This window comes from Poromitra crassiceps (assembly GCF_964638095.1).
Source record: "Poromitra crassiceps genome assembly, chromosome: 11".
NCBI lineage: Eukaryota > Metazoa > Chordata > Actinopteri > Beryciformes > Melamphaidae > Poromitra > Poromitra crassiceps.
The window spans coordinates 42,533,157-42,557,966 of NC_139643.1; the positions used below are offsets into that span (position 1 = coordinate 42,533,157).

Sequence of the window (24,810 nt, forward strand, 5' to 3'; positions counted from 1 at the left end):
GGTACAAGGAGTGTAGTTATAGTATAACTACGGGGTACAAGAACTGTAGTTATAGTAAAACTACGGGCCACGGTGGTGTGGCCCGCGATGGAATTGCAAAAAAAAAAAACACAACTTGCAAGATACCCGCTGAATAAGTGTCCAAATGTTCATGTCATTCTGGCCAATACTCCTGCCCAATACTTATAGCATTTCAGTCTGGAATATGGACTATCTTTCAATAATCTATGATTTAGCTGCTAAATTGTCAAATACCGCCGTCTGCTCGCTACCCAGGCACTTATGTATGTACTTAACCTAACTAACTATCCGGTGTGCACAACATTGTCAGACTAAACTCCGGCTGACACCCCAAAAACCTACAATCCGCTACAGAAAAATGTATATTGATTGTTTATTAACTGGCCCCTGGCCTTCTATCATTTCACGAAAGTGGCCCCCGGCCAAAGCACGTTGAGTATCCCTGTTCTAGAATGTGGGCGGGGTGTTCTGTATGGCTCTGTTCTATTCGGTTCTGTCCCCCCCCCCCCCTCCCTCCCCTGTGCTTGATCAGTGCCTGTGCAGAGTGGAATGTATCCTCAATCGACCCGAGTGAACAATCCAGATGTTGGAGGCTGTGATCGGCTTTACAAGAGAAATAGGGCAACATATGTTCGGAAACCATGTCAAAGATTTTTTTTTTGCTCTAAAACCCTGATGTGTGTGTGTGTGTGTGTCTGAGTATGTGCGTCCGGTAGGGAGAGAAAGAGTGCGTGAAGAAAGTGAGAGTGGAAGGAAAGGATGCAAATACTACCTTAAAGGATAAGTTCACCCAAAAATGAGTAATGAGTATGTCTTATCTACTCACCCGATCAACGATTCTCCCAACAATTGAAATGGATGGTGACCAACTTTCAAAATGTAAAACAGGAGAAGAAAAAAGCCTCCATACTGCTTACCTAGCATAATCAAGTCTCCACAAGCCCTGAGATGCCAAGTTGACTTGAGGCATCATTTACACCATTTTAGCTGCAATCGTCACTACCCACCTTTTAATCATCAAAAAATACAGCTTATAACTTAGAAATATTCCCTATACAACACAGTGAATAGTATAATACTGATAAGTTACTGTTGTTTTACATTTTGAAAGTTGGTCACCATCCATTTCAATTGTTGGGAGAATGCTGCAACAGCGTTTTGCTGTGAAACTGCACAAATGTTTTGTGGACTAAAAAATGTCACCCGCCCGTTGATCGGGTGAGTAGATAAGACAGGCCCAATTCCAATCCGCCCCCTAAAGACTCAAGCCCTGAACCCGCAGTCCCTCTAATGGCCGCCATCGGTTGAGTCATCAAGTGTGGAAGGGATCCACATTGGATAAATAAGAGGATTGGGACAGCACAGCCCTTTGCACTTGACAAGATGTTGACTCTGGCAGGTTTGGGGTTCGCTATATGTTGTTTATTGTCAAGACGCTTTGAGGGATAGACTCTCTGATGAGTCTGCCAACACTATGCATTGTGGGCAATTCCCTTTCCGTAAGTGGCCACAGCTGTACCCTTACGGTAAGGGGGCTACGGTAAGGGGGCAGAAAGGGCTCACTCCGAGCCCTCATTCACTTTGCGATTTCACTGTGGGACATCCCTAAGGCCTCGCTCCCTTCAGGGGGCGGATTGGAATTGGGCCATTACTCATGTATGTGAGTCGGACTCACATACTCAGACACATACTCAGACACATACTCGGACACACACACACACACATCAGGGTTTTATAGCAAAAACAAATTCTTGTACACAGTATGTTCCTGCTATTTCTCTTGTAAAGCCGATCACAGCTTCCAACATAGAGAGACACTGTAATTCCCTCCTATCCTTATATTGTCTCGTTTTGAACATTACAAATACACAATCTGATTTGGACTACTCTAGAGAGATGTACTTTATCAAAGGAAGCTTGTTTCACCCACTTACAATCGTCTGGTAGTCTCCATTTTTCAGTTCCTGTATCTTGGAATGGCATTTCCGTTAAAGCTTGTCTAGCCTCCCAAACATTTGAAGATTGAACATTGTAAGCAAACAATTATTTCAATCACATAGTCACGCCGCTTATGGGTGTGGTTTTGATATCAGGCGGGATACCATTTTGCTGCTGGACAGAATCACATTAACCAGGGAAGTTTCCTTTCCCTCATCATTCTAAGGTAACATTCCTCCACCATCAACATTTTTCACCCACGATGCTGTTAGGGAAGCACAGAAAATGTCCTACATGTATGATGGTCTTACATGTGCATATTCAACCATATTCAACATTTTCCATAGTATTCCAACTGAACGAACACTCAGCCCAGCCAGGGCTGAGGTGTCTTCTGGATGCGAGAGTCCAAACGCCTCCGGTCTCTTGTTTAGGGCCTGAACCACATTGGTGGTATATAAGCTTTTGAACATCCCCATATGAAGAATCACATTGTCTTCTGGAACAAATGAAAGTCATCTAATGTGGCTGAAGCCACCTCAGTGCAAAAGACGTCATCAGGCAGGGACACCAGGCGGTCCAGAGAGATGTAGCTGGGTTGGCTTGGGTCATACTGAGCCTTTCTGAGGTACTCCAGGAACAGGTGGCGTTCTTTGATACGCAAGAACTTGGAATTGAGGACCTACGGGAGGAAGAGATCAGGGGCCGTATGCACAAACATTCTGAGAATCCTCTGAGAGCTCCTAACTTAGCCTAAAAACTTCTAGCCAGGAGTCTAAAGCCTTTGGCATAGTCTTCGCGCCCAGCCAAGCGCATAGGGCGCGCTGCGATTTTGACGTCATTGCACGGGGCGTGTCGGGGGGCGAGGCCTGAGCGCGGCGCGGCGCGTCCATGGAGATTTTTCTATCAGCGCATCGGGTTTTGGCACATTGTCAACATGGACGCTTTTGAGGGAAGACTCCAGGGGAAAATGGCGGCGATTGAGTGCCAGACAGTCTGAATGAAATTGAATGTAACGTTCCCAATTCTATGTATTAAATTCTAAAAAACGACCCTCAACATTTGGGAAGGCTAAGCCACACAACTAGTTTGTTATAATCGAACGTCATGCTTCGAAGGCGACTTTACGACGATGAGGACGATGAGGACAATGAGGACTCAATCACAGCAGATCTCCGCTGATAGACTGCCACAGGCACAGGCACCTTGCTTCCTCCTTCAACGCTTCTCCGTGAGATTTTGTTCGTACCGCCCCCTGGCGTTTCGGAGCGACCGTCTGGCATACACTTCACGCATGCGCTGGAGGCGGGGCTCCGTGGAGGGCGCACGCACTCTGCGTGGGCCAAAACAGAACATTGTCAGTGCGTGTAGCAAGCTACTTTTCCCATGTTGCTCGTTGCTACATTTCTCTGGCGATAGCTTCAGTGTAGTGAAGCTATGTAGTAGCTTAGCTTACTAGATTTTCCAAGTAGCTTGCCCATCATGGTAATATTAAAAATTAGGAATTTGTCTTTGTGCAGTAGGCAATGCAGCTAGTGATCACAGCAATAGACAGTCTTCCCTCAAAAGCGTCCATGTTGACAATGTGCCAAAACCCGACGCGCTGATAGAAAAATCTCCATGAACGCGCCGCGCGGCGCTCAGAGGTCAAAATCGCCACGCACCCTATGCGCTTGGCTGGGCGCGAAGACTATGCCAAAGGCTTTAGCTTAGGAGTGATTTAGGAAAGTTCTCAGAGCAACTCTGAGGAAGGAAATGTCCTCAGAGTTGCTCTGAGAACAGAAAGAGTGTCAGTTCAGTCTACCTGTGGGAACTTGACGATCAGGTGGTGGGGCACCTTCATGGTGTTGTGGAGGTAGTCAAATATTTGGGTCAGCTTCTTCTTATGGGTGGTCAGCACTTTGGGGACAGTGGAGACAATGTGCTGGATCTCATTTTCCTTGAAGCCAAGCTCTATTTTGCACACCTACGTAGAAGCACACACACACACACACACACACACACACACACACACACACACACACACACACACACACACACACACACACACACACACACACACAGTTAACTTTTTAAAACACAGTAACACAGTAGCTCAAAGTAACTTGGAACTAAACTAACACATCATACTGTATCTACTGTCACTTCAGTACCTTCAGAGTTTCTTTAACAGGCTCCAAACTGCCACATAGTAATCTAGGTAGACGAGCTACAATGTCCCGGGTCTGGGGGGGGTAGAAAAAAACCCACATTATGCTATTCTCCTTTTTATCAACAGATTTACCATTTGTTTTTGGTAATGTCATTACAAAACAATGTGATAGTATAGAAAGAGAATCGTGTATTTTTGCTAAGGCCCAGACATGGTTAAACTTCTCAGTGGGACCATCTTCATCAACCAAAGACGCTTACTTTCAGAGTGCTGAGGCCGAGCTGCTGCTGATAGAATGACAGTCTGTTGTCCAGCCGTTTCACACTGAAGTTGAGCAGATAAGGAGCTCTGGACACCATGGATGCCACAGATTCAGAGCTGAACTTCCTTGACCGAAGATAATTCACCCTTCCAAAGCAAAGAGGGAGAGGATATATGTTGGGGGGGAAAAACATGTTTATTCTTTGTTTGTGTGTGTGTGTGTGTGTGTGTGTGTGTGTGTGTGTATATTCAGTCAAAGAAAGTCCATCCACTTCTGTCATAATATTTTGTGTGGTTTAGTGGTTGAGAGACCATCCTGTAGTGTAAAGTATGCTTCAGCAAGATATTGAAAACCTATTCATTCTATGTATGATTTAATAATTGAATGTCTTAATGTCTCCAGTAAACCTCTGTGTAAAAGCAACAACAGGGCTGCTGCACACCATGTAAAACCTGGGTGGAATGAGCATGTAGCAGAACTACACACTGTAGCCAGAGAAGCCTTTAAAATAGGGCTGCATGATATGAGGAAAAGCTGCGATGTGCGATAACACTGTTCAATATTGCGATGACGATATGACCTGCGATAAATAAAAACTAGAACGACCGCAACGCGGACTTATGCCTCCGCCATTAGTTCATTCTGGAGTCCAAATCGCCATTTGAGGCAAATTGGAAGAAATTCCGTCAAGGCGCTCCTGTGATGTTGCGTTACAGAGCTTGGAAATTGGGTGTGTGAGAGGTCACAGTGACCTTGAACTTTGACCACCAAAATGTAATCAGTTCATCCTTGAGTCCAAGTCGATGTTTGAGACAAGTTTGATGAAATTCCGTCAAGGCATTCCTGAGATATCGCGTTAACAAGCTTGAAAATGGCATTCGAGAGCTGACCTTGACCTTTGACCTTTGACCACCAAAATATAATCAGATCATCCTTGAGTCTAAGGCGATGTTTGAGGCAAATTTGATGAAATTCCGTCAAGGCATTCGTGAGATATCGCGTTAAAAAGCTGGAAAATGGCGTTTGAGAGGTCACAGTGACCTTGACCTTTGACCACCAAAATCTAATCAGTTCATCCTTGAGTCTAAGTCTATGTTTGAGGCAAATTTGATGAAATTCCGTCAAGGCGTTCCTCAGATATCGCGTTAACAAGCTGGAAAATGGCGTTTGAGAGGTCACAGTGACCTTGACCTTTGACCACCAAAATCTAATCAGTTCATCCTTGAGTCCAAGTCGATGTTTGAGACAAGTTTGATTAAATTCCGTCAAGGCATTCCTGAGATATCGCGTTAACAAGCTTGAAAATGGTGTTGGAGAGGTCACAGTGACCTTGACCTTTGACATTTGACCACCAAAATCTAATCAGGTCATCCTTGAGTCCAAGTCGATGTTTGAGACAAGTTTGATTAAATTCCGTCAAGGCATTCCTGAGATATCGCGTTAACAAGCTTGAAAATGGCGTTCGAGAGGTCACAGTGACCTTGACCTTTGACCTTTGACCACCAAAATCTAATCAGATCATCCTTGAGTCTAAGTCGATGTTTGAGGCGAATTTGATGAAATTCCGTCAAGGCGTTCCTCAGATATCGCGTTAACAAACATCGTACGGACGGACGGACGTACGTACGGACGTACGTACGGACGGACAACCCAGATCCATAATGCCTTCGGCCTGGCTATCGCCGGCGGAGGCATAAAAAGCTATAAACAAAAATATTAATAGGTAGGGGTGCTCCGATCCGGCTAAGCCACGATCCGATCCGATTCCGATTCCTGGGGTCACGATCCGATTCCAGAATCGATTCTCGATTCCAGAATCTAGAATCGATTCTCAATTATGTAGTTTTATATTGCAATAACACACAAAAGTAAATCTAAGACAAAAAATGACAAATGTATTAATGCTGAACTTCAAATTCAACTTCTGAAGTATTACAGTGAGGGCCTAAATTCATTTTGCAATATGAGTGTGTTAATTTAAGCATAATGTACGTATCAGTAAGTGGCACGGGATTCTCAAAGCCTGTGTTGAGGGTCATACGAACACAAATGCACTCTTGAAGCTAAAAAAAAATCCAAAACCAACAAGTTAATTATTTACAGTTTTACTTCAGTGTAGAACAGTAATTTCTTACACATGAGATTACTTTTAGCCTTTTAGTCATAACGATTATTGAAAGATATTCCATATTCCAGACTGAAATGTTATAACAGAAGTGGAGTATTGGCCAGAATGACATGAACATTTGGACACTTATTCAGCCGGTATCTTGCATGTTGCGTTCAGGTGAGGTCCCCCCCCCCCCTTGTTGTTTATCTTATTTGATATTATTTATTTACTTTTTTCTCTGTATTGTATTGTTGTTTTGCTGTAACTGTGAAGTTGGGTGTTGTGTTGTGATGTACGTGTTTTGTTGGTGTAAACTTCAAAAATCCCATAAATAAATCATAAAAATAAAATAAAAAAGTGACAAGTTTATGGCTGGAGATGTTGACCCCTCCGAGGATTTAAACATCAGCTCAGAGATGGTTCACAATGCCATTCTTAAACTTGAAAACAACAAGGCATGTGGTACTGATCACATCTCCGCAGAGCATTTAATTGCCAGTCGCAGAGTCATTCCTCTGCTGGCCCTCTGCCTCTCAGGGCTTGTTAAACATCAGAATCCATGTTAACAGTTTTACTTGTAACAAAAAGGGAAGCACGCACATCTCCGTGAAAATTTACAGGTGCTGGACTCAAAAATACACACCATAAAAGAAGAGGAAGTCCGCACACTGTGTTGAAGCTCCAGCGACCACAAGTTTAATTAAACTTGTGGTCGCTGGAGCTTCAACACAGTGTGCGGACTTCCTCTTCTTTTAACAGTTTTACTTGTGCCTGTTATTAAGGACAAGGCTGGTCAAATTAATAGTAAAGAGAATTATAGACCAATTGCTCTAACCAGCATACTCTCTAACGTACTGGAGAGAATTTTACTGGAGAGAATTGAAATGTATTTTCTTACCACTGATAATCGGTATGGTTTTAAACGCAAACATGGAACGGACATGTGTATTTTTGCTTTGAAAGAATTAATAACCAAGTACAGGAGCCAAAACTCAACAATGTTTACTTGTTTTATAGATGCCTCCAAGGCCTTTGACAGAGTCAACCATAACATACTTTTTAATAAATTGTCGAACTGTGGAGTTCCAAGGCTCATCCTTAGAATTTTAGCATTCTGGTATGCGCATCAGAAAATGCAGGTGTCTTGGGGGAACTCTGTGTCTTCTCAGTTTACCGTGGGTAACGGGGTGAGACAGGGGGGAATCCTGTCTCCCTTTTTTTATAATGTTTATATGGATGACTTGTCCAAACGTCTAAATATGTGCAATACTGGCTGCCTTGTTGGTGAATTTATTTTCAATCACCTTATGTATGCGGATGATTTAGTTGTGTTCTCGCCGTATAGTGCCGGCTTACAACAGCTGCTTAACATAGTTCTCTCTATGGGGCAGAATGTGACATCCTTTACAATGCCAAGAAGAGTAACATTATGATTGTACGTTGTAAAGAAGACCGCAAGTTAATTTTTCCTCAGTTTTATTTGAGTGGCAACGTCCTTGCAGTGTGCCACAAGATTAAATATCTTGGCCATTGTATCACTGATGATATGTCTGATGATAATGATATTATGAGACAGCGACGTAAACTGTACGCCCAGGCAGGGGCGTATCTACGGGTGGGCCTGAGTAGGCACAGGCCCACCCACTTCTTGCCCTGGCCCACCCTTTTTTTTTTTTTCAATTGGTTGTTTTCTAGAGGCAAACTTGCTGCTGCCTTGCTAGCTAATGGTTTTGTAGCTTAAAAGTAGCAGGGCACATCATCTCCAGAGTCTAATGCATGACAACTTCATGACATCTAGGAATTTTGCGCGCTTTGCGTGCAAAATTTCGTCATGCAATTGCCCCACCAATTTTATCCAGGCCCACCCAATTTTATCCAGGCCCACGCCGCCCACCCATAATTGAATTTCTGCCTACGCCCCTGCGCCCAGGCAAACATGTTGATACGTAAATTCCATGTCAAAGTGTCACTGTTCAGAACGTACTGTACGCCACTGTACACTGCTCACCTGTGGAGCAGCTACAGAAAAAGCAGCATGAAAAAACTTAATGTGGCTTATAATGATGCTCTACGACTGCTCTTGCGAGTCCCTCGTTGGCATAGTGCCAGTCAGCTGTTTGTCACTATGGGTATACACACACTAAATGCACTTTTGAGAAATCTCATGTACAGATTCATGTGTCGATTAGATGCCTCTGTGAACAGGGTTATTGTGGCCTTAACCAATCCTGCATTAAGCAACACCAGGTTCTATTCTCCTTTGTGGCGACATTGGAGAAAGAGCCTCTATGTTTTATGATGCCTTGTATTTATTTTAGTGTTGTCTTTGCATTTATAATGTATTTTTTATGTATTTTATGTCTTGTCTTGTTTTATATGGACCTGCGCTTGTGTCTGAAATAAAGTTGGAATTGAATTGAATTGATATGTAGCTTTGGCTGTGAGCATTGACACATGGTATTGCGGCTTAATGTAAAGAGCCGCCAGACGCCATGACTTGATACGTTCAACTCGCACAGCACTTGTGTTTGGTTAGCTAGGTTACTCACTGTTGTTGATCTTCTTTCAGGGTGATACGGGTCGTTGAGCAGGTGGTGGTTTGGCTGGTAGCGTTATACAGTGTAGGCTATTTAATTGTTGTTTGAGTAAATGAGTGAGGCAAACTCAAACTGCTTGGTGTTGGCTTTGCGTCGTAAAACTAAATCAAACCCAAACCAGCAAAATAAACTTTCCCCAAATTAAACAGGCCATCAAAAACGAAAGAACCCTAACAAAATTAACCAAAAACACGGAGCGTGCGGTTGAAGACTGTGGCGTCTTCCACAATTCCACCCCTTCCTGAACACACCTGCCTTTATTAAAGGGGTTCTAGCTTTGTGGGTCAGGTGATGTCTCTGCTCTTTGCATGCAGCACCAAAATCCTCCACCAGGTGCTGCTAAATGATTACCATTAAACTAAAAATTATATAGTCCTTAGAAATGGCTCTAACAGTGTCTCCCTTATGTGTCCCACTTCTTCTGCAATACTTCCCTCACTGCCTTTCTTATTAATCATTTGACCTCACCTTTTCCAAAGGGAACTTTCATAATTTTATCAGGTTTACCAAAAGGTATCAGAGAACTTTTCCAACTGCTTATACCTTCTCTCCATATCATATTAAACCGTTGTAATAGAATTTCCGAGACTTCATCATGTAATTGTCTAAAACAGAATAGCATAGTTGGTCTTGTCCTGTAGTGGAGTACATCAGTATATCCTAAGGCCATTTTCAACTCATGTAATGTAAAGTTCATGTCAAGTGCCAGTCCATCACTATCCCTTTTCTTTGTTACACCAGTATGTACACTTAGAATGTCATATTTTCTTTGTATGTATATCATCTACATGACTATTAATAGCACTTGCAAATTTCTATAATAGATCAGCTTTCTCCTTAGTAATTGCCAGATATTCTCCATCTATGAGATTCACCACTGGGATTTGAACAGATTTGCTTTTAATTTTTTTAATCATTGCCCAAACATCATCTAATTGTATTTCTCTGCGAATGGAGGAGCACAATTGCCTCCATCTCCATGCACTCTTCATGGATGACTTTATTTATTATTTTTATTGTATTATTTATTTAAAATAGATTAAACAAAAGTGTCATATCATAGTAGCCTATCAAATGTGATGAAAAGAGTAAGAAGAGCTATAACAATAAAATGCAAAACTGCATGATTGCCCCACCAAAAATGTAGGCGGCCTACCCTTTTTTACACACTCATAATTTATCAGGATCCAGATTTTTTTTAATTGAAGAAAATAATTTTAAATATTTTGTTTGCCTTTGGTTTGATATAGCCTGAGAACGGAAGACGGTTAGAGAGCGGAGCATTTTAGAATCTGTGGGCCTTAAGGAACTTACCCTTTTCCCGCCAGTGGATTCTTCAGGAAGCTCTGCCTGACAGATGGTTCCTGTTGCAACACCAACCGCAGGCTGGGAACTTACAGCAGTATTCAGCTTTAATTGTGGGCCTTGAAGCCTGATCATATTTGATATCATTTGGCCTTGATACTGGCCATGGGCGCTGTCCAGTGTATTTTTCTCCCCATTATTCTTTTCATCTTTTTGTTCTGTGGTATTATTCGAAACAGCATAGGACTATGTAGTATGTATGTAGTAGTCACAAAGTTAAGGAAACATCTGTTGTAAATGTACAAATTGAAAGAAAATCAGGTTTCAGATATAAGGCCCTGCTGAATCTATTCTTCCAACACGGATAGGATAGTTGTTGAGCAGGGGTGTCAAACTCAATTTCATCCCGGGCCACATCAGCATAAGGGGTTTACGTTCAAAGGGTTGTAAATGTATCATAATGCATCTAGTGTTATGTGTATTGTGTAAACATTCCCTTTTATCCCCTTCTGTGTGACTGTGTAATCGTGTTTGTGGTGAAGAGTGAGAGGTCTTGTCTGTGAGAGATGGTGAAATCAATCAACAGTGATTGGCCGGCTGTGGCTCTAGCACACTAGCCTACCCTTAAAAGTTCCTGGATTCTGCAAGATGGTGGAGAGGCCAGCAGTAACGGAGCAGTGTTGGTGCTGGGCTTCCCCGGGAGAAGTTCCCCCTCACTCCTCCAACCGCTGTTAACTCTATCTGTGACTGTTTTGTTAGAGGCCTTAGTCTTGGGTGTATTGTGTATAGTGGTTGCTTTCTGTAAATCTGAGTCTTCTAGGTAATTGTAGCGGCTTGCTCTTTATGTCTACTGTGTATGGTACCTTGTAAATAGAGCAGTCCTTCCTTAGCCACTTGGCTTTACCTGAAGCTGTAGGGGTGAACCGGCCCTGTAATTTGTGTTTTTTTCTTCTTCTGGGATTTGGTTAGTTGAGTGAAGTAGGTTTATTATTGTCCTTTCTTTTCTTTTCTTTGCCTTTAGTTAGTTTGTAGGTGGTTTGGGGTTTGGCATTAGTTCGCCCTGAGCAATGGGCTACATGCACAACTCCACTACTTCCTGAAATTAGTACAGCTTCTTTATTTCCTGTCATCACTATTGGATGAACTGATTAATGTCAGGTGTGCTGCAGTCACAACAATGATCAGGCACACCTGATTAATCAGTTCATCCAATAGTGTAGGACAGGAAATAAAGAAGCTGTACTAATTTCAGGAAGTAAAAAAAGTTGTGCATGTAGCCTATTGCTTCAGTCCCTGTCTTACCCAATATATTCACTGTTAATGTAACCAAGTTGCCTCGCAATAAAATTGTGCTGTTACAGTTTACAACCTGGTTTCTGTGTATGTTTTATGTTGTGGCCTGACCGTAGACCGGGTCATAACACTAGCCTGCTTGTTATCATATTACATCATTGATAGAATCAGAGGGAATTATATAATCCCCTCTGATTCTATTCATTGTTTTTATGGAAAAATGAGGTAACGCTTTAGAATACAGCCCGCAAATAACCATGTAACTACAGGGTAACAAGACTGTAATTATAGTGTAAGTACAGGGTAACAAGACTGTAGTTATTGTGTAACTACAGGGTAACAAGACTGTAGTTATAGTATAACTACAGGGTAACAAGGCTGTAGTTATAGTATAACTACAGGGTAACAAGACTGTATTTATAGTGTAACTACAGGGTAACAAGACTGTAGTTATAGTGTAACTACAGGGTAACAAGACTACAGGCTAACAAGTTATAGTGTAACTACAGGGTCACAAGACTGTAGTTATAGTGTAACTACAGGGTAACAAGACTACAGGCTAACAAGTTATAGTGTAACTACAGGGTAACAAGACTGTAGTTATAGTGTAACTACAGGGTAACAAGACTGTAGTTATAGTATAACTTACAGGTTAACTATGGGGTCGTGGGCTGTATTCTGAAGCTGTGTCAATTCACCCACCCTTACACATACACATACACATTGTACATAGTAGCTAGAGTGTAACTACAGGGTAACAAGATCTGTACTTATAGGGTAATTACGGGGTACCACACCTGTACTTACAGTGTAACTACGGGGTACAAGAAGTGAATTTAGCCTGTAACTATAGGGTAACAAGATCTACTGTACTTATAGGGTAATTACGCGGTATCACACCTGTACTTACAGGGTAAATATGGGGTTGCGGGCTGTATTCTGAAGCTGTCAATTCGCCCACATTTACATAGTAACTAGAGTGTAACTACAGGGTAACAAGATCTGTACTTATAGAGTAATTACGGGGTACCACACCTGTACTGACAGGGTAACTATGGGGTCACGGGCTGTATTCTGAAGCTGTGTCAATTTGCCCACACTTACATAGTATGGTGTGGTACCCTGTACTTGGTCTGTAAGTGCAGCATTGGTCCCCTGCTTTAGAATACAGCCCACACCCCTGTAGTTACACTATAAGTACAGGTGTGGTACCTTGTAATTACCCTATAAGTACAGATTTTGTTACCCTGTAGTTATACTATAAGTACAGTCTTGTTACCCTGTAGTTATACTATAAGTACAGATCTTGTTACCCTGTAGTTATCCTATAACTACAGTCTTGTTACACCGTAGTTATACTATAACTAGTCTTGTTACCCCGTAGTTATACTATAACTATAGTCTTGTTACCCCGTAGTTATACTATAACTACAGTCTTGTTACCCTGTAGTTATACTATAACTACAGTCTTGTTACCCTGTCGTTACATGGTTATTTGCGGGCTGTATTCTAAAGCGTTACCAAAAATGACAGTAAACAGACAAGTACAACTATTATATTAGAAAGAATGTATACAAAGTAATAGTCGATATAATTTCAGTTTAAATTTCAGCAGCTGGCCCCTAGGTATTTTCACATGATCTAATCTGGCCCCCATTCAAAAAAGTTTGGACACCCCTGCTGTAGGGACAGCTCACAACTGGCAGTCCTCTTCAGTCCTTGTTTTTGACTTGACTCGTGGGAAGGAATGGGAAAAGGTTAACAAGTTCACATCAATTCACCATCAAATCAGTGCAACCTCACCACTCACACAACAACACCACAACATTTGGAATTTTTTATTGTAAATATTAAAAAAAAATCAGTAGAAAAGTATGAAAAAAAAATAGGGGGAAGGCACGGCACAGGAATAACTGTAGGTTTCTTATTATTATATAGATATTGCGGCTGGCTCTTGGATGCCCAAACTGCATCGCTCCAGACTGGTCAAATCGGTCGATGAAAGTGAGATGGCTGCGCTCGCGGTGCTCATGTGCGTTTGCATTCATTTCGGACCGCGTTCACATGCAATCATGCAAATTGCATGATTGCGCCACGAGCGGCGTATCCATCGTTTCCTGCTGCGACTTCTGCGCCACCTTCCTCGTCTCCAGGTCTGCCTCTCCAGTCGTAGGTCAAAGTAAACCTTCGTCGGTCTATGATGATTTGGATGGGGCCCCTTTGAACGATCAGCGGGGAAACACGCAAATAACCGACCAGAGCGATGTAAGCTCGGCGGAGGAAACCGACGCACCATGACCAGACTGAGCTTGATGGACTTGCTATCACACCAGTGGAATTACCATCGATGGTTACCAAAGCGTCTCCCATGCTCGACAGCCTCCGTTCGTGCTCCCGTGTTCGGCCTTCCGGAGCGTTTCCGTTTGTGGAGCGTACCTCCGTTCGACCGCAGAGCGTCTCCTTTTGTTGAGTCTCCGTTCGTGGTCCCGTGCTGAGCACGCGTCTCCGAGCTCCGTTTTCAGATCGACTCCATTTGTACTCCCGTGCTCGACCACGGAGCGTCTCCGTTTGTGGAGTCTCCGTTTGTCCTCCCGTGCTGAGCCCGTGTCTCTGAGCGGTTCAGCGTCTCCGTTTGTGGAGCGTCTCCGTTCGTGTGCCTTCTGGAGCGTTTCCGTTTGTGGAGCGTGCCTCCGTTCGACCACGGAGCGTCTCCTTTTGTGGAGTCTCCGTTCGTGCTCCAGTTCTGAGGTACAAGGTACAAGGTCAACTGTATTATCCCACAAGGGAAAACTCGGGTGGTCATCATACATGTCTGTTGCAGTACATACCGTGTACACACCGTGTATACACTGTACACACACACACACACACACACACACACACGCAATATCAACAATATAAAACATCTACAGTACATAGGTTTAAAAGTTACAACTGCAGAGTGCATTCTGGGAGTGCGGTAAGCACATTCAAAGGTGCAACTGTCTTAGACAATATACAGCATACTGTCAGGATCGGCGTCGGAAGACATGTGGATCTATTCGCGGATAGTTGAGGGCCACGGGAAACTTGGTAAGTCTTGAGAAGCTGGGGTGTTGTGGAACTTGATAGCTGAGTCTGCACTGTTCGAGGTTGGGAACGGTTGCAGAGGTTGCAGAGGTTGCAGGTTGCAGAGGTTGCAGAGGTTGCAGGTTGCAGGGGTTGCAGGTTGCAGAGGTTGCAGAGGTTGATGTGATCCTAGTTTGGATTATGAATCACTAGCCAGGACCTGCAGGAACAGGCCCTTATAGATCCGAATATGACATCACCTGTGTTATGACATCACCAGCGAAAGGCATGAAAGACACTTATGAATTATGACATCATCAGTGATCGATGACATCATAGTAGGAATGACGACGTCAAAGTAGGAATGATGACGTCATCCTAACAGTACCCTCCCCTCAACGGACGCCACCTGGCGTCCAATGAGGCCATCAAGGATGGCATCTGGGAGACAGAAAATCCGCCGGTTCTGGTGGGGGTGCTCTTCAGCAGGTGGTTAGACGCAGGTGGTTAGACCCCAAAGGGGGTGTAGGAGAGTGAGGTGCTCTTCAGCAGGTGGTTAGATGCAGGTGGTTAGATGCAGGTGGTCAGACCCCAAAGGGGGTGTAGGACAGTGGAGGTGCTCCTCCCTAATACTGGATATCGAAGCCATAGATATAGACCGATACGTAGACAGAACTTCTACCGGGTCCGGTGGATCCTCTGGAGCCGGCCATCCCCCGGGGCACGATCCAAACATGGGAGGCTGGAGACCATCAAAAGGGTCAAATGCCGCTGTCTCTGAAGGCAGAGCCACAGGGGGATCTGACTCAGCGAGGCCTGCCCTCCCGACCTGTAGTTTGGGGAGGACACCCACCGTCTCCTCCTTTAAACGCCTCTTCTTTGCTCTTGCTCTTGACCGAGGGCTGACGACACTACGGGGACCTCCCAGCATCAAGCTGGAACCTACGTGTGTGTCTAGAACTGGAATTGGCTGCTGCTGAGGTACGGGTTCAGACTCGGCGAGGGGAAGGTCCACAGGTTGTGCCTCAGGGCCAGCAGACTCGGAGGCCCCCTGCGGGGGGACGGAGCTGATCTGCAGGCAGTGATTGAACTTCCCAACGTGACGATCGACAGTCCTCTCCAACTCCTTAACCCTCTTGGAGACACACTGCCACTCCTGGGTCACGTGAACGCTGCCCAACCGTATGGGTTTTGGGGCTGGACTCTTAGAGCCTTGATCCACTGAGAGTACCACGGGCCGGCGAGCGGTGGGGCCACTTACTGGACGCCGGGAGCAGGAGGAGAGGTAATGCCCGGCTCGACCACAGTACAGGCAGCTCCGGGTGTCCAAACGGCGCTGCCTCTCCTCTGGTGTGATGCGAACCCTGCCGGTCAGATCACGGTACAGATGGCTGTTGGGACTCAAATGTGGCTGCCCCTGCTCTGGGATGACGCAAACTCCCCCCCAGAATACGCGCTTAGCAGCTGAAGGCGACCGAGAGGCAGGGCTAGAAGCAACGGCTGCAATGGCTGGGGGGGTAGCAGGTCTGGAAACCTCCGGGACGACAGTGCCCTCGGAAGCTGGGGCAGGAGGAGGAGAAGGCTGCAGAATGACACCCTCAGGAGGGTTTAGTCCGTCGAGACGATCTAGCCGTTTTACCAGGAGGGCGTACCGATCCTCGGCCTTGGAAGCCAGGGCCAGGTGGGCCTTGTTTGCTTCTTCCTGTCTGTAGAGTAGTTCCTGAAAATGGAGCATTTGCTGCCGTTGTGTCTCCGTGAGTACCACACCCATGCCGGAAACAAGCTCTGCGGTCTGTGTTTGTCGGGACTGCCACGATGACATCGCTGCCAGCAAGGTCTTCAAGGTGAGAAGACCCCTCGTTGATTCGCCTGGTGGTTCACCTGAAGCGGCCGGCGGGAAAACTGGCGTCTCAGGGTCTTCCTCCTTGATTGGGGGGAGAAATTTGCCCGCTAAATCCATTTCTGAGTGATTCATACTGTCAGGATCGGCGTCGGAAGACATGTGGATCTATTCACGGATAGTTGAGGGCCACGGGAAACTTGGTAAGTCTTGAGAAGCTGGGGTGTTGTGGAACTTGATAGCTGAGTCTGCACTGTTCGAGGTTGGGAACGGTTGCAGAGGTTGCAGGGGTTGCGGGTTGCAGAGGTTGCAGAGGTTGCAGGTTGCAGGGGTTGCAGGTTGCAGAGGTTGATGTGATCCTAGTTTGGATTATGAATCACTAGCCAGGACCTGCAGGAACAGGCCCTTATAGATCCGAATATGACATCACCTGTGTTATGACATCACCAGCGAAAGGCATGAAAGACACTTATGAATCATGACATCATCAGTGATCGATGACATCATAGTAGGAATGACGACGTCAAAGTAGGAATGATGACGTCATCCTAACACATACAATATCCAATATACAGTATATACAGTGTAAACAATATACACCATATAACCAGCTCAGTGGCCTTGTGGTCTGAGTGTCCGCCCTGAGACTGGGAGGTTTGGAGTTCGATCCCCGGCCGAGTCATACCAAAGACTATAAAAATGGGACCCATTTGCCTCCCTGCTTGGCACTCAGCATCAAAGGGTTGGAATTGGGGGGTTAGATCACCATGTTTCCCGAGTGCGGCGCACGCTGCCACTCACCGCTCCCCCAGGGGATGGGTCAAATGCGGAGAACAAATTTCACACATTGTGTGACAATCAGTGGGACTTAACTTTACCTCGTTCGTGCTCCCCTGCTCGACCGCGCGTCTCCTCGTTCGTGCTCCCGTGCTGAGAACGCGTCTCCGAGCGTTTCAGCGTCTCCACTTCTGCCTCCGTGCTGAGCTGAGCACGCGTCTCCGAGCGTTTCAGTGTCTCCGTTCGTGCTCGACCGCGCGTCTCCTCTTGTGGAGACTCCGTTCGTGCTCCCGTGCTGAGAACGCATCTCCGACCGTTTCAGCGTCTCGGTTTGTGGAGCGTCTCTGCTTCTGGCCCCATGCTGAGCTGAGCACGCGTCTCCGTTCGTGCTCCCCTGCGTCTCCTCTTGTGGAGTCTCCGTTCGTGCTCCCGTGTTGATAAGCGTCTCCGACCGTTTCAGCGTCTCCGCTTCTGCCCCCGTGCTGAGCTGAGCACGCGTCTCCGTTCGCGCTCCCCTGCTCAACCGCGCGTCTCCTTTGTCTTTGTCTTTACAATTCAACATCATACAAACAATGGAGCCCTTTTTTTTGCAAAGCCGTAGTGCAAGTGTGTTTTCAATGTCGCTGTACCATAGTCCATAATCCATAGGTTCAGAGAAAAACCCCAATGTCCAATCAGTCAGCTTCCAACAGAAGACATCTTTGTGACCGGTCGCTCCAGTAGGTTGCATTTGGTCTGGACTTTAACAGACCGCACCAAACCCTGTGCGTCAGGAAAGGTCTGCAGTACCTTTCCCAACAACCAGGACCCACGAGGGGCGGTAGAGTCCGCTACAATGACAACATCTCCTGTGACAAAGCTTCTCTTGTCCTTTGACCACCGTTGCCGTTCCTGCAACAGTGGCAAGTATTCCCGAATCCATCTGTGCCAAAAGAGATCTGAGAGGAACTGAACCTGCCTCCATCGTCGTTTGGTGTACAGGTCACTTTTCTCAAACAGGCCAGGTGGTAGAGCAGGTTTGCCTTTCAACAAGAGGATGTGATTTGGAGTCAAGGGTTCGAGATCGTTATGATCATCTGAGATCTTTGTTAAGGGACGGTCATTCAATATGGTTTCCACCTCGCACAGGAGAGTTTGCAATCCTTCATCATTCACAGTTTGCTGATGAAGTACAGAGTTCAGCACTTTTCTGACCATGCGAATGATTCTCTCCCATGCTCCGCCATGATGTGATGCAGCAGGAGTGTTGAAGCTCCATTTCACTCCAGACTGAAGTAGTGAGTTTTGAATTGTCTTGTGATTCAGAGCAGATAGAGCCTCCCTCAACTCGCGTTCTGCTCCCACGAAATTGGTTCCGTTATCCGATCTGATGTGTGATACTTGGCCTCTTCTAGAGATAAATCTGCGCAGTAGGCTACATGGATGCAAGAACTGGTGTCCAATGAGTATGCCATTTCCAAATGCACTGCCCTACTGGACATGCAAGTGAAGATCACCCCATAGCGTTTGACGAAGCTGCGGCCTGCCTTCACCTCAAAAGGGCCAAAGTAATCAACGCCCAAATCGGCAAATCTGCCATCTTTTGTTCGCCCAATTTCACCCTATACCGCCTGCAGATAACACAGGAAGAGAGGATCTTTCTGGCAGCAGCATTTGCACTGGTGATCCAGTAGTGTTGACGAAGTCTGGAAAGCAGGTGATTTCTACCACAATGTCCTAATTGCTCATGAATGTGGCGTAAAATGAGAGTGGAGATGTGCTGATCTTTACCAAGAATGACTGGGTGTTTCATGTCATCAGGCATAGCTCCTTTGTTAAGCCTTCCTCCCACTCTCAACAGACCCTTTTCCAGCACTGGATCCAGTTTGTAGATGTGACTGACTTTCTTCACTCCAGATGTTCCCCTTTTCAAAGAAGTTATTTCATCACTGAACTTTTCCAATTGACAGTACTGAATTATGACACTTTCAGTGGTGCAACTTTGCATCTCCCTTTCCACTTTTTCTTCTGTTGAGCTATGTCAAGTCCACTGCTGGACACAGAAGCTTGTATTTCCTTCCTCTTCTGACTCAACAGCAGCAACATCTTTCTCAGTTGGAGAAACCAAGCAACAGAGATCTTCAGCCTTTTCCATGAAGAGAAATGGGTTATGAGCTGGTTTGTTGCATTCTGTGCCTCTTTGTTGATGGTATTTGTTGCTTTTGGTGCATCCTTGATGAGCACAGTATTCACTGTAGCTCTTTTTTGACCTCCGGGTCATCACTGCTGATAGAAGCAGAATCCACAATGTTAATAGGCCATTCTCCTTCATTGTTGAAAAGAAAATCTGGGCCATGGATCCATCTGCTGGCTGTGAGAAGATACTCAGCTTTCACCCCGCGAGAGGCCTCATCAGCCGGATTCTGCTTTGTATCAACGTACCTCCATTGTGAGACGGCAGTGGCTTCTCTTATAGCAGAAATCCTATTGGCCACAAAGGTGTGAATGCGCTTTGTTTCGTTCCTGATGTACTTTAGCACTGTTGTGCTGTCTGTCCAGAAGGTTTAAACTTCCAGCTCTAGTTGCAGTTCTGATTTTAGCATCCTGTCAACCCGCACTGCAAGCACAGCGGCTGTTAGTTCCATCCTTGGGATTGTCACTTTCTTTACTGGAGCAACTCGTGCCTTTCCTAGAATGAAGGCTAGGTGCACCTTCTTTTTGTCATTCTGCAGCCTGAGGTACGAAACTGTGCCGTAACCATCCTCGCTGGCGTCACAGAAATGATGTAATGTAGTCGGGCACTTATGAGCTGTCCAAAGTCTTTGGGCTTGATGCATCTTGGCACGCTGAATGTGCTGAGCCTTTTTAGGTCTTCTAGCCACCCCACCCACTGCAGCTGGTAGTTCTGAGGAATGTGATCATCCCAAGTGTAGCTCAACCTACAGAGGTTTTGCAGCATCAACTTGACAGGTAAGGTAAAGGGTGCCAAAAATCCAATGGGGTCATAAACAGAGCTTACCACGGACAAGATGCCCCGTCTTGTCAGTGGTCTTTCCTGGACAGCCATTTTGAACCTGAAGGTGTCTGTTTCTGCACACCACTGCAGTCCCAGTGTTCTCTCGACAGGGAGGTTGTCTCTGTCGAAATCCAATTCTTTCACTTCCTTGGCTCTTTTTTCCCACATCAATGGATTCCAACACTGACCTGCTGTTGCTAGTCCATTTCACCAGCTGAAATCCTCCCAACTGGCATAGAGCTGTCAGGTCTCTCACCAAGGCCATAGCTTCATCCTCTGAGGGCAGGGACTTTAAGCAATCGTCCACGTAAAAATTGTGGTTGATGGTGTCGATCACATGTGCTGGGAATTCTGCTCTGTTGTCTTCAGCAGTCTTTTTTAGGCCAAAACTGGCACAACTGGGCGATGATATTGCGCCAAACAGATGAACAGTCATTCTGTATTCAGTGAGATGTTGTGACAGTTCACCGTCTGGCCACCACAGGAAGCGAAGAAAATCTACATCTTGTTTTGCCACTTTAACTTGGTGATACATTGCTTGAATATCAGCCATCACTCCTATAGTTTCTTGACGAAACCTTGTGAGAACTCCAAGCAATGAATTTGTCAGGCCCCTGGAGGAGCTGACTGTTAAGTGACATCCCTTTGAAGCTTGCAGCGCAATCAAACACCACTCTCAAAGTTCCTTTTTTAGGATGGTGCACGCCATGATGCGGGATGTACCAGACTTTTCCTTCTTTTCCTTCCAGTTGGTGTTCTAGCACCCTCTCCGCATAGCCTTTATTTATGACATCACCAAGAAACTGGGTGTATTCCTCTTTAAATGTAGCATTTTTCTCCATTTTCCTTTTCAGGCAGAGGACCCTTTGCTCAGCAACATGGCGGTTATTGGGCATGGTGACATTATGCTCTCTGAAAGGTAACCTCAAGCAGTAATGCCCGTTGTTTAGTTCAGCTGAAGTGTTCATGATTTCAATAAACTTGAGATCTTCTCTCGACATTTCTGGCTTTTCCTCTGTTGATCTCTCATTGAAGTCGTGGTTGTATTGCTTCACCAACAGTTCCTCTATCTGAGCAATGGATATTCGGTTGGCAGTAATGCTAGGACAGCTGCTCCCAGTCTCCATGCCTCCTCTCAGTGGTCCATAGACAACCCATCCAAGTAGGGTCTTGACAGCATAAGGCCCTTCACCCTTGCTGTGTACCACTTCCCATGGCTCCATTACTTTTGAAACGTTGGTGCCAATTAGCAATTCCACATCAGCATAAATAGTTGGAATTTCCACAGAGTTTAAGTGTGGCCAAGCACTTAACTCTTCCTGTCGTGGAAAGTTATTACGAGTCACAGGCATCTTATACTGTGTGTACACACCAGGCAACTCAAAGTAGGTGTCACTATTGAGTGCAGCTACCTCCAATCCTGCGATGATGTGACTGTCTACAACCTTTTCTTGGCCCATTGTTCTCAACAGCATTTTGGCGTTTCTTCCTTTGACCTTTAGCTCCCTCATGAGTCGCTCAGAGCAGAAAGTGGCATTGCTGCCAGAATCTAAGAATGCATACGTTTTTAGCATTTTACTGCCTTTCATAGCCTTGATCAGTACGGGCACAATTGGCAAAACGCAATCCTCTGCTCCAGGCCCCTATATGGCCACATGTAGTAGAGGAAACTGCGTGACTCTTTGGTGCTTCATGCTGTGTGTCCTCTGATTTAATTTCTTTCTCATTTGAATGGATGTGGAGGATGGTAGGATGCTTTAGGTTACACAGCTTACAAGACAAATGACTATGGCAATCTTTGCTCATGTGTCCAACAGCTAAGCACCCAAAACAGACACCTTTATCTTTTAGAAAGTCAATTTTCTGTCTGTGCAGCTTCTTCTTCATTTTGGGGCACATCTCCAATCTGTGACCCTCTTCACACAGCAGACATGATACCTTTCTTGGCCTATCAGAGAAGTTTCTTTCATTTTGCATTCGAGAAATGGCTTCAGAGTTAACAGGTGCCACCAAGTAGCAAAACTGCTTCCTTTTCCCTTGATGCGAAGCTGTGAGACTTTGTTATCAGCTTTATAGTTTGGTGGTGAGTTGGATGGATCCTGAATGTTTCCAAATAGTGCATTGCTCATCTCCCCCTGTATAAAAAAAAATAAAAAAAAAAAATCATTTTTTAATTTGTAGAGTTTCTTCACCATGGCATTCCTTTCGACGTGCCAATACTTTTGCTTCAAAAGCCTTTGCAGTGAGTTTAACCTCTCTTTTACTCACTTCCTTCTCCATTTCACTTTGATTGACAGGCGCAGTCATTCCCACTTGACTCATTTTGATCCTGATTTAACAGCCGAACTTTGTTTAGAATTGTAGTAGGATTTACCTTTATCCTGTTTATGAGAAGGCCAATCTCTTCCACACAACTTGTAACAATTCTGAAACAGTCCTACCGTGAGTCTTGCTTTCACAGAGGCTTTCAATGAAGTGCATTCAGCTGGAACAGTCAATAGAGCATGGTGGCTGTCTGATGGCTGTCCTTCCATCAAAGTGATCCATCCATTGAAGCAGAGTTTTTCAACAAAATGTAGTGGCAATCTAACAACAAAAAATGCCACTTGAGGGAATTTGAAGACATTTCCAACTCATGGTGATGCAAAAAGGGAGGTCCGCCATGGAATATGCATTTGATGTTTTATTATTGCAAATATTTAAAAATACACCTACAAAAGACCGGGTGCACTGAGTAATGGTATAAAACCGAGCTCATAACATTTACGTACTAAACAAACAAACAAACAAACTATATTGCATTACAAGACCTCAACCACAGCCGACCACACACGGTTGAAAAACTTTGTGGCTTCCCAGTTGCTGATTCCCTCATGCCGTGCACCTGTGACCCACCTATGTAGAGTAATGTGAGGGTGATTACCTAGGTGCCCATGCCCTCTAGTGTACAGGTGAATCAACTACAGCAAAGTTGACCCCTGACACCAATATCCATACCACACACATGCACAACATATAGAACACATCAAAATACACACATACATACTATACTGTACCTTTCAAGATCCTCTTGTGGAGTGTCTCCGTTCGTGCTCCCCTGCTCGACCGCGCGTCTCCTCTTGTGGAGTCTCCGTTCGTGCTCCCGTGCTGAGAACGCATCTCCGACCGTTTCAGCGTCTCGGTTTGTGGAGCGTCTCCGCTTCTGCCTCCGTGCTGAGCTGAGCACGCGTCTCCGTTCGTGGTCCCCTGCGTCTCCTCTTGTGGAGTCTCCGTTCGTGCTCCCGTGCCGAAGGCGTCTCCGACCGTTTCAGCGTCTCCGCTTCTGCTCCCGTGCTGAGCTGCTCAAACGCGCGTCTCCTCTTGGCCTCTTGTGGAGTCTCCTCTTTGTGCCCCCGTGCTGAGCTGAGCACGCGTCTCCGCTTCTGCTCCCGTGCTGAGCTGCTTAACTGACTACATAACTCCACCCACATTACCATAGCGTGTGGGTGGAGAGTGTAGTCGGTTGTGTCTTCTGGAGTGGCATGGTATATTGGGCTTGGTTTCAAAGGGGTTTTGCACAGCGGTGTTCACTAATCCCACATTGGTTTAGGCTAACGCTACCTGCTTTTGATATTTTGAGATCTGTTTCTCTCTCTCTCCCTCGCTCCTTCCCTCTCCCTCTAAAAATGGTATATTAGTTCCATGTGCCACAGTGTAGGCCTACTTCAGGAATTTATTGACGCAGTGGTAAAGTAATGTAGGCTACTGCCACGCTGGAGACGCATGAATCAGCGTGACGTCACTTGACACCCAGAAATGCGCAACTCCGCGGCAGTTAATAGTATGAGTTGTGCCAATATTGTACTGTCAATGGTTGTGCCAAACAAACGTTAATATCTCAAAAACTATAGGCCTACATCACATGGCTTATATTTTGTCATTCTGAGTGAGAGCAGAAGTAAAAGTTTGATGTATAATATATAGGCCTACATGTGTTAAAGTTGTCTGAACTGTCGCAGTTTTTAAAATGTAAACATAGTGGCTAGAGTCAAGGCCGGATTAACCATAGGGCAACCGGGGCAGGTGCCCCGGGGCCCTCGGGGTGAAGGGGCCCTCCAATTTTTTTTTTTTTTTTTTGTCGGGCTCATGTTGGGCTCCACAGAACTATGACACAAATCTAAGACCAATCAGGACAAAATAAAATGTGTTTCCAAGAAGATTAAGTCTGATGATTTAGTCTCATCGGATGCCTGTGGGCAAGTGGTGACCAGGGGCGCGGGAAGTGGGGGTGCTTGTGGTGCTGCGGCACCCTCTGCTGTTTTGTATTGGAAATGTAATGTCAATTATTTTTTCATCATTGTAAAGTAGGGGTGTCACAATATATCGTCCCACGAAATTTCGCGATAGTAAAACGTCACGATATGTATCGTTGAGATGAAATCTCATATCGTGAAAAAAAAAAAAAAAAAAAAAAGTAGACAAATAAACGTCTT

The 24,810-nt window shown here is 45.2% G+C and overlaps 1 protein-coding gene across 1 annotated transcript; it reads right to left on the reverse strand.

Moving 5' to 3' along the window:
• Window positions 1-2,427: 2,427 nt before the first annotated feature.
• On the reverse strand, window positions 2,428-23,514 carry LOC310785629 (transcription termination factor 3, mitochondrial-like). The gene is made up of 5 exons (XM_083646766.1): window positions 23,395-23,514; window positions 4,372-4,498; window positions 4,113-4,184; window positions 3,764-3,925; window positions 2,428-2,641 (listed from the first exon to the last, which is right to left on the reverse strand). Exons 2-5 carry the CDS (start codon window positions 4,468-4,470, stop codon window positions 2,447-2,449), a joined length of 528 nt encoding a protein of 175 aa, XP_083502892.1. The 5' UTR covers window positions 4,471-4,498; window positions 23,395-23,514; the 3' UTR covers window positions 2,428-2,446.
• Between the last annotated feature and the right edge of the window lie 1,296 nt (window positions 23,515-24,810).